The sequence below is a fragment of the Zosterops lateralis genome (assembly GCF_965231275.1).
Source record: "Zosterops lateralis genome assembly, chromosome: 8".
NCBI classification, from domain to species: domain Eukaryota; kingdom Metazoa; phylum Chordata; class Aves; order Passeriformes; family Zosteropidae; genus Zosterops; species Zosterops lateralis.
The window spans coordinates 27,037,512-27,052,158 of NC_139768.1; the positions used below are offsets into that span (position 1 = coordinate 27,037,512).

At 41.7% G+C, this 14,647-nt stretch overlaps 1 protein-coding gene across 3 annotated transcripts in view; it reads left to right on the forward strand.

Annotated features, from left to right (window-relative positions):
• The window catches only part of MGMT (O-6-methylguanine-DNA methyltransferase), a 139,749-nt gene that overhangs the window by 7,056 nt on the left and 118,046 nt on the right, over positions 1–14,647 (forward strand). For 2 of the 3 annotated variants that reach the window (XM_083865903.1, XM_083865902.1), the window contains exons 2-3: positions 1,422–1,465; positions 13,315–13,454. In XM_083865903.1, coding sequence (XP_083722029.1) covers positions 1,442–1,465; positions 13,315–13,454 — 164 coding nt within the window. In that variant the 5' untranslated portion in view covers positions 1,422–1,441. Of the gene's footprint in view, positions 1–608; positions 631–1,421; positions 1,466–13,314; positions 13,455–14,647 lie in introns of those variants that run through there. The other variant, XM_083865904.1, reaches the window with a different exon arrangement.

Below are 14,647 nucleotides of genomic sequence, written 5' to 3' on the forward strand. Positions count from 1 at the left end.
TGGTTTGGACTTTCTAAGGTTTTTGCAGGGTTTCCTCCATATCTGGTTGTCAGAAATCTGCTAGCCACCATGGTTTGGACTTTGGTTTTACTCAAGTTCTGCTCATCCAAGGACAATCTTGTTGGGTTTGCAGATGGAGCTTAGCCAGGGTTTGAAATGAGCTTCTGGATAAATCTGATTGTTGAGGCAAAAATTGCAGCTTTACCCTTCAGGAAGATCTAAAAAGCCCGAGCGTTGCTGGGTGCTTTGAAAGACCCAGCTCTGAACTGACGATAGAAGTAAATTGCTGTTTTATTTTTAGCTCTATCACAGATATTTTAAGTAGTTCTATTAGATTGCTCATCTGCCTGACCTGCATTTAAAAATGCAATGATTTCTCTTCACAATACCTGCCTTGTTACCATAGTTAAAATCCTAATTATTCATCTGAATTTTAAACACTTAAGTAAGATGCAATATTAAAAATAAATGTTGCTGTTTGCTTTTAAGTGGCTGGGAAGGGGCCATGTGTTCTGTCAGTGCCTTGGAGTTCAAGGAGAGGTCTTGGAAAGCCTGGGCTGTTCATAGAATTTCATTTTTCAGAGATTTACCGTTCCTGAAGTGGATACAGTTACCCCTGCCCATGGAGTGGTGAGTTCCCTGATTTAAGTGGAGCAGTTCTCATCGAGGCTGGCTGTGAGTCAGGATTGTGAAGCTGAGCTTTGGCACATAATCTCCTTGATTTTAAAAAATGCAGTGTTTATACCACATCTTTCAAAGACAGAGTGATCTTGGCTGAGTGGCACTAAAAAAAACATAGAGGGGGGAGCTAAATGCCAGAGAAATAGGAAATATCCTTTATTTCCAAGGGGAAAGCAAAAAGGAGCCAATTGTGTTTTTTAATTATATAAATAATGTTAAAGGCTAGAATTATAATAATTGAAGTTAAAATGTTTTAGGTACTCAGTGGCGTGAAATCTGTGCTTTTAAACCCAGAATGTATCACAAACACTTGCTTTAAAATCACTTTCATGCCTTAAAATGTGGCATTTCCTAAATCACAAAAGGCTCTTCATTTTATTCAGTCACTTAGAAGTACATGACAGCCTGTAAAAAAATTACTCAATTAATACTTTTATCTTTTGAGGCATTCTTATTCCAGATATCAGAGTTGTGCAGTGCTTGTTGTGGAAGAACTCTTCAGTGTGCCATCTGTTGACTTTTTTTGTTTGACTCATGACAAGTGGGTGACTTAACATTAAAATTCCATGTTGTTTGTCAAAAACCAAACCCCCTTTGGAAATTCTGTGTGCTGAAACTTGGAGCTCATTTAAAAACTGATACAGGGCTGGTTATAGGAGGAGACTCTGGACATTCAGTTCTCCCTGTGGAATTCCAGTTTTAACAATCTTAAGTGGGAATTTTTTTATTTTTTCTTTCAGGTGGAGTCTTTTCTTCCACGATGGCATCGAGGCTCGTTCCAAAAGTAAGTTTCCAGTGAAATGCCTTTGCATGGAGGTGTCCACTGGAAGTCCAGCATTACAAAAGAGTTCACGTAACATAGTTTGTTTTTTCCCCAGTGCCCAGCAGTCAGGATTAGGAATCCAGTTGACAAGATTGATGCTGCATTGTAAATCTCTGTAGCTCTGTCATGGTTGGTAACAGGCATCAGTGGACCTTTCCCCAGCACGTATCCATCTGCCACAGAGCATAAATAACAGGACAAAGGCACTCTCTCAGTTTTGTTGCTGTTTCCATTCCCTTGTAATAAACACCTCCCTGAAAAACAGGCTTAATTTTGAGGCTTGGTGGTTCAGTGATATGAGTGTAGGTCAGTGATATTGTAGCAAAATAAGGAAACATGGATGTTTATCCAAATATTCAGACAATTTACTGAAAGAAGGGCATCAACACATTGTTAGTCTGTAACTGTCTCCCTGAAAGAGTTGAAATGAACTTTGAAGACACAAATACCTTTTTTTTTTTTTTTTGTACAATACCTATTTTTGTAACGTAAGTGATGCTCCTCTAGGAAAACATTTCTGGTACAATCACACCTGCATTTCTATCTATTCCTGTTGGCAACTTCTCTCACTGCTCTAAATGTCTTAATAGTGGCATCTCTTGTGGTTTTAATCTGCTTTACATAATGTCATGTGGCTTAGGAGAGAAGTATTTTGCTGGTTTGTGTTGTTTTACCTCTTTTTCTACAAAAGCAAATCAGTTTTGTTTTTTAAAACGGAATGGTTGAGGACAAAATCCAGGTAAATAAATTCTTGCTTCACATTTTTTCTTTTGAACCATCATCTCTTTAGTTACATTTATGCATCTTGCAGTTCCAAACACCTTTTAGCAGAGAATTACTTGGTAGAGGGAGAATCCCTGGTTCCCTCTCATTGCAGGCTAGGTGTGATATAGCTGGCAAGTGACACGAAACTAATAATTTATTATCTAACCTTTTCATTTCCCCTACCCTCACGTGGAGTTGAAAGGTGCAGCTTGAGCTGTTAGGGGAGTTTTCCTCTTTTGATATGTGGGAAGACGGAAGGTTTGAGGTAAAACACTCCCAACTCCACTGTGGGGACTGTGCAGACACTTCCCTCTGCTCTGGATGCATATTAAATATTGATGTCCTGCTGTAATTGGTGATTTTCGGGCTGTTTGCAGCCTGTGATCAGTTTGCAGAGCCCCACGTTGGGGTGACACCCAGCGTGTGCCTGGCCGTGGGTTTGCAGGAATCAATTATCACCCGTGCAATGTGCTGAACAGTTCTTAAGGAGCTGGCTGAAAAATGGTTTGGGGAAGCAGGCAGACGTGGGAGTTTTCCATAATCACTGGCTGTGGCTCCCAGTCCATCCCCGATTTTGTTGCAGTGACCAGAGATGAGGTTTGGGGTTGGGTGTGGCTGGGCTCCGGGTGACCAAACCTCAGGATGTCTCCATTTTTAAGAATTTGGGGAGAATTGGTGTTATTGTGACAATGTGGCCATTTTTGTATTTCATTAGAAAACTCTAAATGTCCTTCTGTTCCTCGCTGGATTTCTTGCAGCTAAATTTGAAGTTAGTAAATGGATTCTTGTGCTAACCCTGCTGCTTTGCTCAGTAAATAGTGAAACCCTTATCCTGACTTGAGCAGGGATGAATAACTCTGGGAAAATCCAGGTGTCTGTGTGCTAAGACTATAGTCTTGTATTTTTACACAACTCTTTGCAACACCTCCTCTGTGTGTATTTATTTCCCTGTATTTTGTATTTTTAGTGAAATCCTAATACACATTTGCTGCTCTGCTCACTTCAGAAATTTCAGTGAAATTCGTTCCTCCCACACAACTCAGATTCCTGACTCTCCTTCAGCTTAAGGAGCACTATTAATGGGTTTGTTCATATTGCTTAGATTTATTTTGTTATTATTCTCCAGCTCCTACTCTTCAGGTAGAGCTATTTTGGTATTATAAAGAATGATGGATTATATAGGAAAGTTTCTTTTGAAGCACTCCTGGATATTGTGCAATGCACTTGGGGGTCAGCTACACTTGACTGATGCATGATTTATCCCATGTCCCTGCCACTTCCTGAGATAAAGCTGCTATTTTATCAAAAATGCCAGCAAGTGTGATTTAGAATTTATACCCCTCCTTTTTCAAATAATTGTTCTGATTACTTTCTGGCACGGCAATAAAATGATAAAGGTAATTGCACACAAATGTGAGATAGCACCAAAATACAATAAAATTAACCTGAATTAGCTTGACTTGTCGATGAGAAGTATTTATGAAATGTATTTTTGCAATAAGGGAGACTGATATTATAGCTGGAAGGTGAGTTATTGCCTTAATGTAATACTGTTTGAAATTTAAAAAAGACACTGTTACAGTTGAGGGTGATTGTGCCTTTGAAATTAAGTTGAAGTGATTCTTATAATTGGCAGCAATAATGCATTGGGAAGGTAATATCTTTTATTGTGTTATGCCTAGTTGCATTATCTTTTATTTAGCTGGTCCTGACTCCAGCTCTGCAGAGAAGACAACCAGGAGCAGATCAGGAATTCTGTGGATTTAGGTGATAAAAACTTGAAATGTTACCCAATATTAAAGTCATTCTTCTGCCGGGTTTTTTGTTAGTTTTTTTTTTTCATTTTTAGCCCATTTTCACTTCCCCTGAACCTGATACAAGGCTCATTTGATTAAAATTTCATCTGTTTTCTTTGTATTGGAGTAGTTGCCATGTATTTACATCCGGGCTGAGCCTGTTAGAGCCAAGCACTCCAGACTCACTGTGTGTGCATTTATATCAGGTGCTGATTTGGGCAGTGAATTTTGTATTTCTCTGTGCCTCAAAGTGCAATCTCTTACAGGAAAGTGTGAACACACTCTTACAGCAAGCACCTCAGTGGTTTTTAAGGAGTGGATCCTCAAATCCCAGAATTACTGAGGTTGGAAAAGCCCTTCCAGCCCATGAAGCTGTGCCCCATCCCTACCTTGTCCGCAGCCCAGAGCTCTGAGTGCCACCTCCAAGAATTCCTGGGACACCTCCAGGGATGGGCACTCCAACCCTCCCTGGGCACTTCCAAGGCCTGAGCACCCTTTCCAGCAAGAATTTTCCCCCCAATATGCAAAGATGGGATTTTAAGGACTTTCAGGTCTCCTTTTCTGTTGCTGCTGTGAGGGGTTTGGAGCTGTGGGTGGACATGAAATGTTCCCTGCCAGAAGGGGCTGGAGTAGGGACACCTCTGCTGCTGGAGGTTGGATTGGATGGATGTTCCGTTTTGAGAAAAGCCTTTGGAATTCTGGTGTTGAAGATCCCAGAAATGAGGTTGGAAAAGAGCTCTGAGATCATGGAGTCCCAGCTGTGCCTCATCCCCATCTTGTCCCCAGCCCAGAGCTCTGAGTGTCAGCTCCAGGAATCCCTGGGACACCTCCAGGGATGGGCACTCTAACCCTCCCTGGGCACTTCCAAGGCCTGAGCACCCTTTCCATGAGGAAATTCCTGCTGCTGTCCAGCCTGAGCCTCCCCTGGCCCACCCTGAGGCCGTTCCCTCTCCTCCTGTCCCTGTTCCCTGGGAGCAGACCCCCCTGGCTGTCTCCTCCTGTGAGAGCCACAAGGTCCCCCCTGAGCCTCCTTTTCTCCAGGCTCAGCCCCCTTCCCAGCTCCCTCAGGAATTCTCCAGCCCCTTCCCAGCTCTGTTCTCTTCCCTGGACACGGTTCAGCCCCTCAATGTCCTTCTTGTCCTGAGGGGTCAGAAGTGGACACAGCACAGAGAGAATTATAACCGGAATTATACAGATAACTAAATATGTAGCTAACACCTTGGATTTAATTCTTGAAGTGATAAACAAATCTGGAAAATTGAGATTACTGCACCATGTCTTTTCCTTTGCATGAGATTTCATGGAGTTGTGGTATATCCTGGGTTGACTGAGGCTTGTTGAAACTCAACACAGTAACAACAAGATAAGTTTTTTGGGGGACTCTCTAATTGTTAAGAGACAAGATTCTTCATTTTGGATTCTTTAGTATATTAGTTTCTTTAATTGTTTGGAAGCAAATTCCTTAATTATTTTTAAATATATATATATTACAAGTATAAAAATTCAGTGTTTTATTCCCTCCAACAATGTTAAAATATTGAACAACTCAACAAAATGAAACATTGCTTTGCAGTGCTTCTAACCGAATCTTCTGCCATAGGATCTCCAGCTTCAAAAAGGAGGAGCTTGGGGCCTTAATCTCTTTGGTAGGTAAGAGGGACAATGTGCTTCCCCTCCCCTTGGAAGTTACACCAGGACACGTGGATTTTGGACTGGATCCTGGTGGGATTTGCAGGTCTCCACTAACTGGGTGCACACACTTGTTGCCATAATCTGATTATTCCAGGAATATCTGGCACTGCCCTGTCCACCTTCCCTCCTCTTGATGCTCCATTTCCTACCCAGTTTAACTCTCATTAATTATAATATCTCTTGGCAGCCCCCAGTTTGATGAGATGCCCTGAATAACTCCGTGGACCCACCATGATCAGTAACTTCTAAAACTAATTAACACCACACTTAATGTCATTCTACTGTGCTGTGTGTAAGTAGAAGCTGAGAATTGTTTGGGTTGGAAAAAGCCTCAGAGATCATCAAGTGTTAATCTTTGCTTTGTGCTATTGATATCACATTACATCAATATCCTAACTGATATATTTATATATGGTTTATTATGGTAACTGTGGTGGCCACGTGGCTGCTGTGCTTGCATCCCATTTAAATGTCCTGTAGAAGCAATAGCTGGGGAAAGATGCAGGATGTGTTTCCTTGGTTTTGGAGGAGTGCTGGAGGAAATAACACATCAGAATTCCTGTTGAAACAGCCTGCTGGGTCTGGTGTTCAAGTACCAGCTCCAGTCCAAGCTTGGCATGAGCAGCAGATGGAGTCAAAAACTGCACTTGTTGAGTCTGGAACACAGGAGCAGTAATCCACCTGCCCCTTCCAGAGGAGTCAGAAGGGGTTTATTACAATGAAAGTGCCCTTCCAGTCAAATAAAGCAGTCAGGGACAGCCCTGGATGCTGGGAATTTGTCGTTGCTCCCATCTGCCAAAGCAGCGACTGAAGGCACAGCCAAAGAGCCAGAGGCGACCAGTGCTTGGAAAGAGACTTCCCCAGCTTGGCATTTCGGGGCCTTCTGGTTGCCATCCAAAGAGGATTAGCAGGATAATGCGATGGGACAACAGGAACTTGCTTTTTGTTGTCTTTGATTGTTTAATAAAGAATTACGTGTTTGCTCTCGTCAAAGACTTCTTAAATGCCGTGGAAAGCAAATGTTGCTCCATGGGAACACGGATCCCCTGGTTTTTCGGGGGCTTGTGTGAAGTGGGCCTTGGGATAAGGGGAGAGGGGGACTGATTTTGAGTGTTTATGCCAGTGCATATTTGTATATGTTCAGAATATGCAGCTTGATTCTGTACCTTCACGTTTTTATGGGATTAGTTCTTGGGAAGGTAAAGAAATTGCGTCACCCCAAACTAACCCTGGATTTGCTTCCAGTCTGTCTGACATTTCCTTTCCAAGCCTCCCCGCGCCAGGAAATGAGGAGGTTGTGTTTTCGTACCCTCTGAAGTTACAGGTTTGGCTTAACCAGGGTTAGATTTACTCAGAAAAGCAGTGAGACACCAGGAGAACACTGCAGAGTTTCAGTGCAGCTTTTGTTTGAGAGGCTCAGCTGGGGAGGTGTTTATTGTTCCTGTAGCAAGGAGAGAATTCCATGGACCTGCATCTCCAGTGCTTTTTCTCTGGAAAGCTGAAAGTTTGTTTTGGATGCTGTAGGAAGGAGAAATACACCCAGCAGAGACAGTGATTGTGGAAAGGGAAGAGTGTCTTGTGTCCAGGTCAGGGGTTGTTTGGTTCACAGGAACCTGCTGCAGGACATAAAGGACTTGTATTTTAGAACCTTTTAGCGGGTTGTATTAACAGAATTACATCAGATTAGATACCAAGAGGATTGTTCTGTTTCAAGACTTTAGTCTTGGTTTTAAGCCATGACTGCAATACCTTCTTTTCCTCAAAAACTAGCTTTTGCCTTAATTTAAAACCATTTGGCTTTCTTTGGACTTTTCCATATTTTTGGAGGATGCTGTGAGTGAAGTGGGAGTGTAGTGATACTGGGATTGTGCATTACCTGGTTCAGAAATGATTTTTCCATTAAGCAATGAGGGATGTTGGTCAGAGTTCCCTGTGGGTTGCAGAGGGCAGCAGCCATCCCTTGGTTTTTTGGACAAGGAGCTTCCTGGCTTTCAGGACAACTTGCTTACATCTTCAGCTCTCCAGATTAGGATGTCAAACCCTCAGGGGTGTGTTTGGATCAGGGCACCCTTATCACAGAATCCCAGAATGGTTTGGGTTGGAAAGGACCTTAAAACGAATCCAGTTCCACCCATGCCATGGGAGGGACACCTTCCACTGCCCCAGGCTGCTCCAAGCCCCAATGTCCAACCTGGCCTTGGGCACTGCCAGGGATCCAGGGGCAGCCACAGCTCCATATTTCTTTGGAGTTCACACCATTCTATTTAGTTGGAAATCTTAGGACTTTTTTTTTTTTTTTTTTTTTTTTTTTTTTTTTTTTTTTCAAGAGGAGGCAGCAGCTTTTAGAAAAGTTTGTATTTTTAGCTTGGAAAGAAGTCAGACATTTCATAATAGGCAAAAAGACTGAGAATTAAAGGTTTCTCATTCTCTCTAACTTTTATTCCAGTATAGCAAAATGATATTAATATTCCAATGTACTAAACTACTATTAGTGTAAAACATCCAACAAACTCTTTCCTCCTTTCTTCCCTGCAGTAAAATTATTTGTAGTGCATAAACTCTTTGTTCTCTTGGAACAGTAGCTTTTGTAAGGTGAAAATATAGATGATTAATCAAGATATTAATGGGAGTAGATTTTTAGATTGTTCTGATTGCATGGATCCTGTCTTCTATTCACAGCCCTTAAATCTTTCTTTGCTTTGAAACACTAAAAAATGGCTTTTTCCTCTAAGACAAACCCCATAAGGTTGGAAAATCACCCTCCACCCTGCACTATATCTGTAGAAATACATTACCTTTACTATTAATATCCTTTCCCATATTCTTAACATACAATGGATTGTTTCCTTTGAAATAAACAGGCAGAACCCCGTAAAACAAATCCAGGAAGTTTTAAACTATTAAGGAGATGTTGAGAGTGCTGTAATTCAGTGAAATCCTTGGATGGGTGGCCCACTGGCATGGGCAGCCTCATCAGTGGCAGAAGCTTTTTTGACACTAAATCATTTTGCAAACATTGGTTTATGATGGATTTTTGCTTTGGCTGATGGGATTTGATAAGGATTTTGTTAGGAGAAGGATGCAAAGTTACTGCATCAGGAAGGGTGACTGAAATGAAGGAGCAAATTGCCAAACTCTGATGTATTCCCCTTAAATTTAAATCCAATATTTGAAGCTTTGATTGAATTTTAATTCAAAACTTGAATCAATAGCAAGCAGGTTCGAGATACTCAAAAGAAGGACTCTCTTAAGAGTTCAGGGCTGGTGGTTTTTTCCTGTAATTAGGATGGAGAAGCAGCTTCCCTGGCATTTATTGATCATCCTCACACTCAACAAATGTCTGGAATTGCTTTTTTGGTGATACTCTATGGCACCGTCAAAACAGGGCAGGTGTTTGTGAATTTTAGCTCATTTCTTGATGCAAATCTCAGGAGTCTGATGGAGTTTTTAGGATAAATTTATGGAGAATGGGAAGTGATGAAGTTTTTTGGATAAATTTATGGAGAATGGGAAGTGATGAAGTTTTTTGGATAAATTTATGGAGAATGGGAAGATGGTGCTTGATCACACCTCTGGTGGAGTAGGTATCAACACCTCCAGGTGCTTCACCTGCAGGTAGTGATTCTATTGGATTAATACATTCAGAAATTCAGATTTTATGGGTTTGAATTCCTATGATTGGTGCAGTTTGGTGCAGTAATTTTTAGTGTTTGAAGGCAGTGTGTGGTTCCCTCCTAGCCCAGCATGGGAGTTAACATGGAAAACCTCCTGTGGCACCGGGCTGGGTTCTTCAGTTTCACAGGGGTGACTTTTGTGGTGTGGAAGAATGAAACAGAGCATTTCCAAACATGCAGCAGTGGCTTGGCTAGAAATGGTGGAAATTGGATCATTTTGGGGTCTGAGAAAAGACAAGGGAAGTAGGGGAAAGAATTGCAATGGAAGTTCCTGCTGTTATATTTCCATCACACATGCCTCAATTAACACTATTAATCTGAAAAGGATCAAGAGACCACTTTTTTGGAGGAACAGAGACATCTCCCTGATTAATGCAGGCCTCTCTTGGTTTAAAAAAATCCAATTGCGGGATGTGTGAGGCCTCATTCCATTTGCCAGCTGAATATGTTATTTTTGCCTTGATTCTCAGAAATATTTGAGGGGAAAAAGAAAAAAATTGGTGAGGACTCTCCATGCTGTAGCCTAATGGAAATCCCTTGTTAAATCAGATGCAGAGGGGATTATTGTTAATATTTTGATATTGGTGTGGTGGGTTTATATTGTAAAAGCAGAGTGAAGGAAATGGAAAAACCTGTGGAGGGGAGATCCATCAGAGATAGGGCTCTGATGGGAAGGATTCAGTTCTCCTTAATACTGAAAGGGAAAACAGGGTTTGCTCTCTGGACTTTTCTGGAAAACACAGATTGTTTTCTGGGAGAACATGGAGCATGGAAATGCTTTGCTACAGATTTTTTTTAAATTTTTTTTTTAGTCTTTTTGATTCTTAAGATTTCTCAGAGAAATCTTGAGAAAAAATATAAATACTTAATAAATATAAAATAAATAAATAATAGATAAATAAATATAAAAATAAATTTTAAAAAGCCTTTTCTATTTCTCTGTTCATCATTACAGATATGGATTGGATTCTAGGATGTTAGGCCAATGTCCAATGGAATTTTTTGGGGTGTTAGGAGCAACAGAACATAGAATTATTTGAATTATTTACTGTAGTGTGAAAGCTGTTTAATGCCATTTAAAATAAAATTACAATCTTCTAGTTTGCTGTATTTAGCAGTCTGGTAAAAGTAAAGTTACAAATGTTGCACCTGTGGTTTTATTTTTTTGGGAAACCTCCAGAGGATGGCAGGAGATGTTTCCTCTCTAAAAATCATCTTTTTTTCTACCTAATAGCAAAATTACAAAGTATTTTGACACAGATCTGTAGGTATTGCAGTGGAATGGGAGAATGAAGGTGGAGATGATGCCGGAGCTGATCAGAATTCTTCCATTTTTTCATAAATCACGACTGGTTTTGTTGGGAAAGGACCTTAAATCCCACCCAGTGCCACCCCTGCCATGGCAGGGACACCTCCCACTGTCCCAGGCTGCTCCAAGCCCCAGTGTCCAACCTGGCCTTGGGCACTGCCAGGGATGGGGAGGTGTCCAGCCAGCACCAGCACCATGTTCACCACTAAACCATGTCCTGAAGTGCCACATCCACGTGTTTTTGGAACACTTCTAGGGATGGTGACTCCACCACTTCCATTGTCAGCCTGTTCCAGTGCTTGACAATCCTTTCTGTGAGGAAATTTCTCCTCCTGTCCAGCCTAAGTAACAAAATTAGCATCTGGACAGTCTGCATTGTACATCTGTCAGTGACCTTCATCCTGGAGCATCCCAACCCAGCTGCACATGGATGTGGATTGATGTCCTGCAGCTTCATTCTTTTACCAAAATAAACCTCCTAAATATTGCTGCCCAATGAATATGATAAACAAGGCTGCAAATAGGAGCTGCAGTCACTCAAGATTTCATCTATAAAGCTTAGTTCAACTTGGGGAGAGCTCAGAGGGTTATTGATAGTTCCCTGCTGCTCCCTGCATCCCGGGTTTTGTTCTGATGGAAAAGCTGATCCCAGAGTTGTTATAGTGGTGGAGCACATGGTGTGAGGTTCAGTGCGTCTGGTTCAGGGCTGTCACACCAATAAACATGAAGAATGTGTGCTGGTTTGGCACATATGTAAACTTTTACTGCTTGTTTGCTGACTTCTGCAGTGGCCTGCTGCTCCAAGGAAGTTCTCCCGTGTCCTCAAGGAGGGAGAAGGAACATGGGAAAAATTGGTTGGAAAGGAGATTCTTTGTGATGCCACCAAACATTTGATAATTTATCAATTGGGGTTGCAGTCAAAGTAAATAAACCACAGGGAACCTGCAGTTCCTGGACTTCTCCAGGCTGAGTGAGGTTGCTCTGATTGTTGTGTGTCTGTAATGGAGGAATTGTGTAAGAGCTTCCCAAAATTCGGGGGTTTAGGTTTGCTTTTGCTCTAGTTATGCAAAACGGTCAGCTTGATGGTTTTTCTGCTCTCTCACACTGATTATATTACTCACAGATGTGACTTCATTCCAGAGCACTTAATAATGGGATTTGAAAACATTCTCTTATTTGGAAAACAACTAATTACTGTACAGCTGTGAGCAGTGGGCAGCTCTAAGTCACCCTGCATGGACCTTCCTGGCTCCTGCTGCACCCCTGCTCTGTCATTCATGGAACCCCAGAATCATTTGGGTTGGAAGGGATCCTAAATCTCATTTCATCCTATCCTCTGCCATGGGCAGGGACACCTTCACTGCACCATGTTGCACCAAGCCCCATCCAACACAGAGAAGTAAATAAAATCCAAGAAATTTGTTGATCTCTCAGTGTAGCAGGAAACCACACAAAGTTCAATAGGTGAAGTGCAGAGTCCTGCACTTGGAGGGACAGGACACAGGGAGTGGCTTTAAGCTGAGTGTGGGTAGATTTAGATGGGATTTTGGGGAGGAATTGTTCCCTGGGAGGGTGGGCAGGCCCTGGCACAGGGTGCCCAGAGCAGCTGTGGCTGCCTCTGGATCCCTGGCAGGGTCCAAGGCCAGGTTGGACATTGGGGCTTGGAGCAGCCTGGGACAGTGGGAGGTGTGGAAATAAGTAGTTTTTAAAGTCCCTTTCATTCCAAACAGTGGTAGGAGCCTTTTGTTCTGTGCTTGCTGATGGAGTTACCTTGTGCTGCCTCACAGTTTCTCGGTTGTTCACTTTTTTCCCCAGTTTCACATGAGTCGAGCTCTTTGGAGCACAGGATTTTTGCCCTGGCTGTGGTCTGGACCCAAGGTTTGGTGTCTGGGTGACTGCAGTGGACACACTGGTGGTGTTCTGTCCTGTCCTCCTGCAGGGATGGTACAAACCAAAGTGTAAATACCACTCACACATCCAGGCTGGGCTGGGTTTTTTTAGCCAAGATGAATTTGACAAGTCTGTTATTGTTGGTCTTGTCCAATATTGAGAAATACTTGGCAGCTGTTTCCAACTGCATCCTATCAGTAATCGTAAAACCAGACTGGTAACAATGGGAATAAAAATATGCTTCTTTTCCTAAGGAATGATTGATTCTTTCATATGTTTTCTTTTCCAGCAGACATATTCTATTTGTGTTCAAGCTGTTATTTGCATAACACTGCTGCTCTAAACCACTGAATCTACTTTGTTGTCACAACAATCCTGTTTTAAATAAGTGTCACAACACATTGGATTTTAGCTGATAAACCAGCCATGAAACTGCTGCTGTTTCACATTTTTATGAAGATCACTATGCTGCTAGTTAATGGGGTTTTTTTGAGACTTTGATTTAAGTGCTGACTTCTGAGGATGGATCATTTTAAGTTGGAATTTTGAAAGTGAATGCTGTCATTGAGAAAACTTGAAATTCCCTGTTTTCTTGCCTTTTCTCAATTTGCTTTTGAAAACTACTCAAATCTGGCCCTTGGTGAAAATTCCTGCAGTTAAAAAAGGTTTTATTTCCTTGAACAGGTGAATTCCAAGCAGGGAGGATCTCCATGCAAGGAGAAGCACGTGGTTCTGCTGAGCCCCGTGGGGAAGATCCAGATATCGGGGTGTGAAACGGGTGTACATGAAATAAAACTTCCCAAAATGAGCGTGCTGCCAAGTGGGTGAGTTCATGTCCTATTGATCCTGTGCCTGTGTTCATGCTGCAGGAGAGAGATTGCCCAGAGGATCTGAGAGCACATTTGTTTTTGCTGATTGTACTGGGAGGAGGCTCCTGTGCCCTTAAGGACTCCAAAATACATCAGTTCCTCTGCTGCCTCAAAAATATCATCAAACATTTTAAACTGTAAGTGGTTTTAATGTAAGGTTTGAAAGAATCTCCTGCCTCCCCTAATTTTTGCTGCACATACAAATGTCACTGAGGGCAAAATATCATTGCACACCTCACAAATCTTGCAGACCTACATCTATTTTTAATTTTTATATATAGATCTATGCTCCAGCAGGTAAAAACATAGGATTGGCTGATTGTTTTAATTACTGTGTAGTACTTGGGAGAGCTTTAGTTGTTTTTCCAGAGCTGCAGTGTCTTCTGGAGTTTGGAACAGATCCCACATGGCAGTGGAGATGATGTCTCAAATCCAGGCCCAGCTGAGGAGGCATCAGTGCAGTTTGTTGTAAGCTGTGTTCAGTTTGCTGGAGTCCATCTGTCCTGCCCAGATCTTGGATTTTTTTTCCTTATTTGTGAGGAAGTGTTCAGGGACATTTTTAGAAGGAACCTTGAATTCATTCAGAATTAGATGCCGAATTTCTATGCCAAATTTCTTTGCCAAAATTAAGACTTCTTAGACTTTCTCAGACTTCTCTAAGTCTGGTCTTTCAACTGGGTTTGGTAATTAAATTCCACTTTTCCACAGTCTACTGCATTGATGTTTCCACTGAAAAGATTCAAACAGTTTTGGATTCTTTTCTCAGCATTGTCTTTTCCTCATCCTGTGTTTGCTTTTGAAATTCGCCATAGATTTGTAGGATGCCTGTTTTCCTATTTTATTCTCCTTGTAACTGAAATGAGTGTAAAATTAATCAGGAATATGGAGCATAATATTGTGTGTTCTGGTTGAAATATGACTTTGCCTCCCATATGAAAACTGAAGCCTCTGGATTTCACAGTTTTGCCAACTCCAGTGATATGTAAATTAAGTGCTTCACTTTCTTCAGATCTCATTTAAGTGCTGGATTTCATGAGGAATTGAAATAAATGGGTGTTTAGGATAAAGTTGGAACTTGGCTTTGCTGCAGAGCAAAATCTGCCTGGAGAACAACCCAGGGGATGAGTACCTTCACCGTTTGTGAAGGG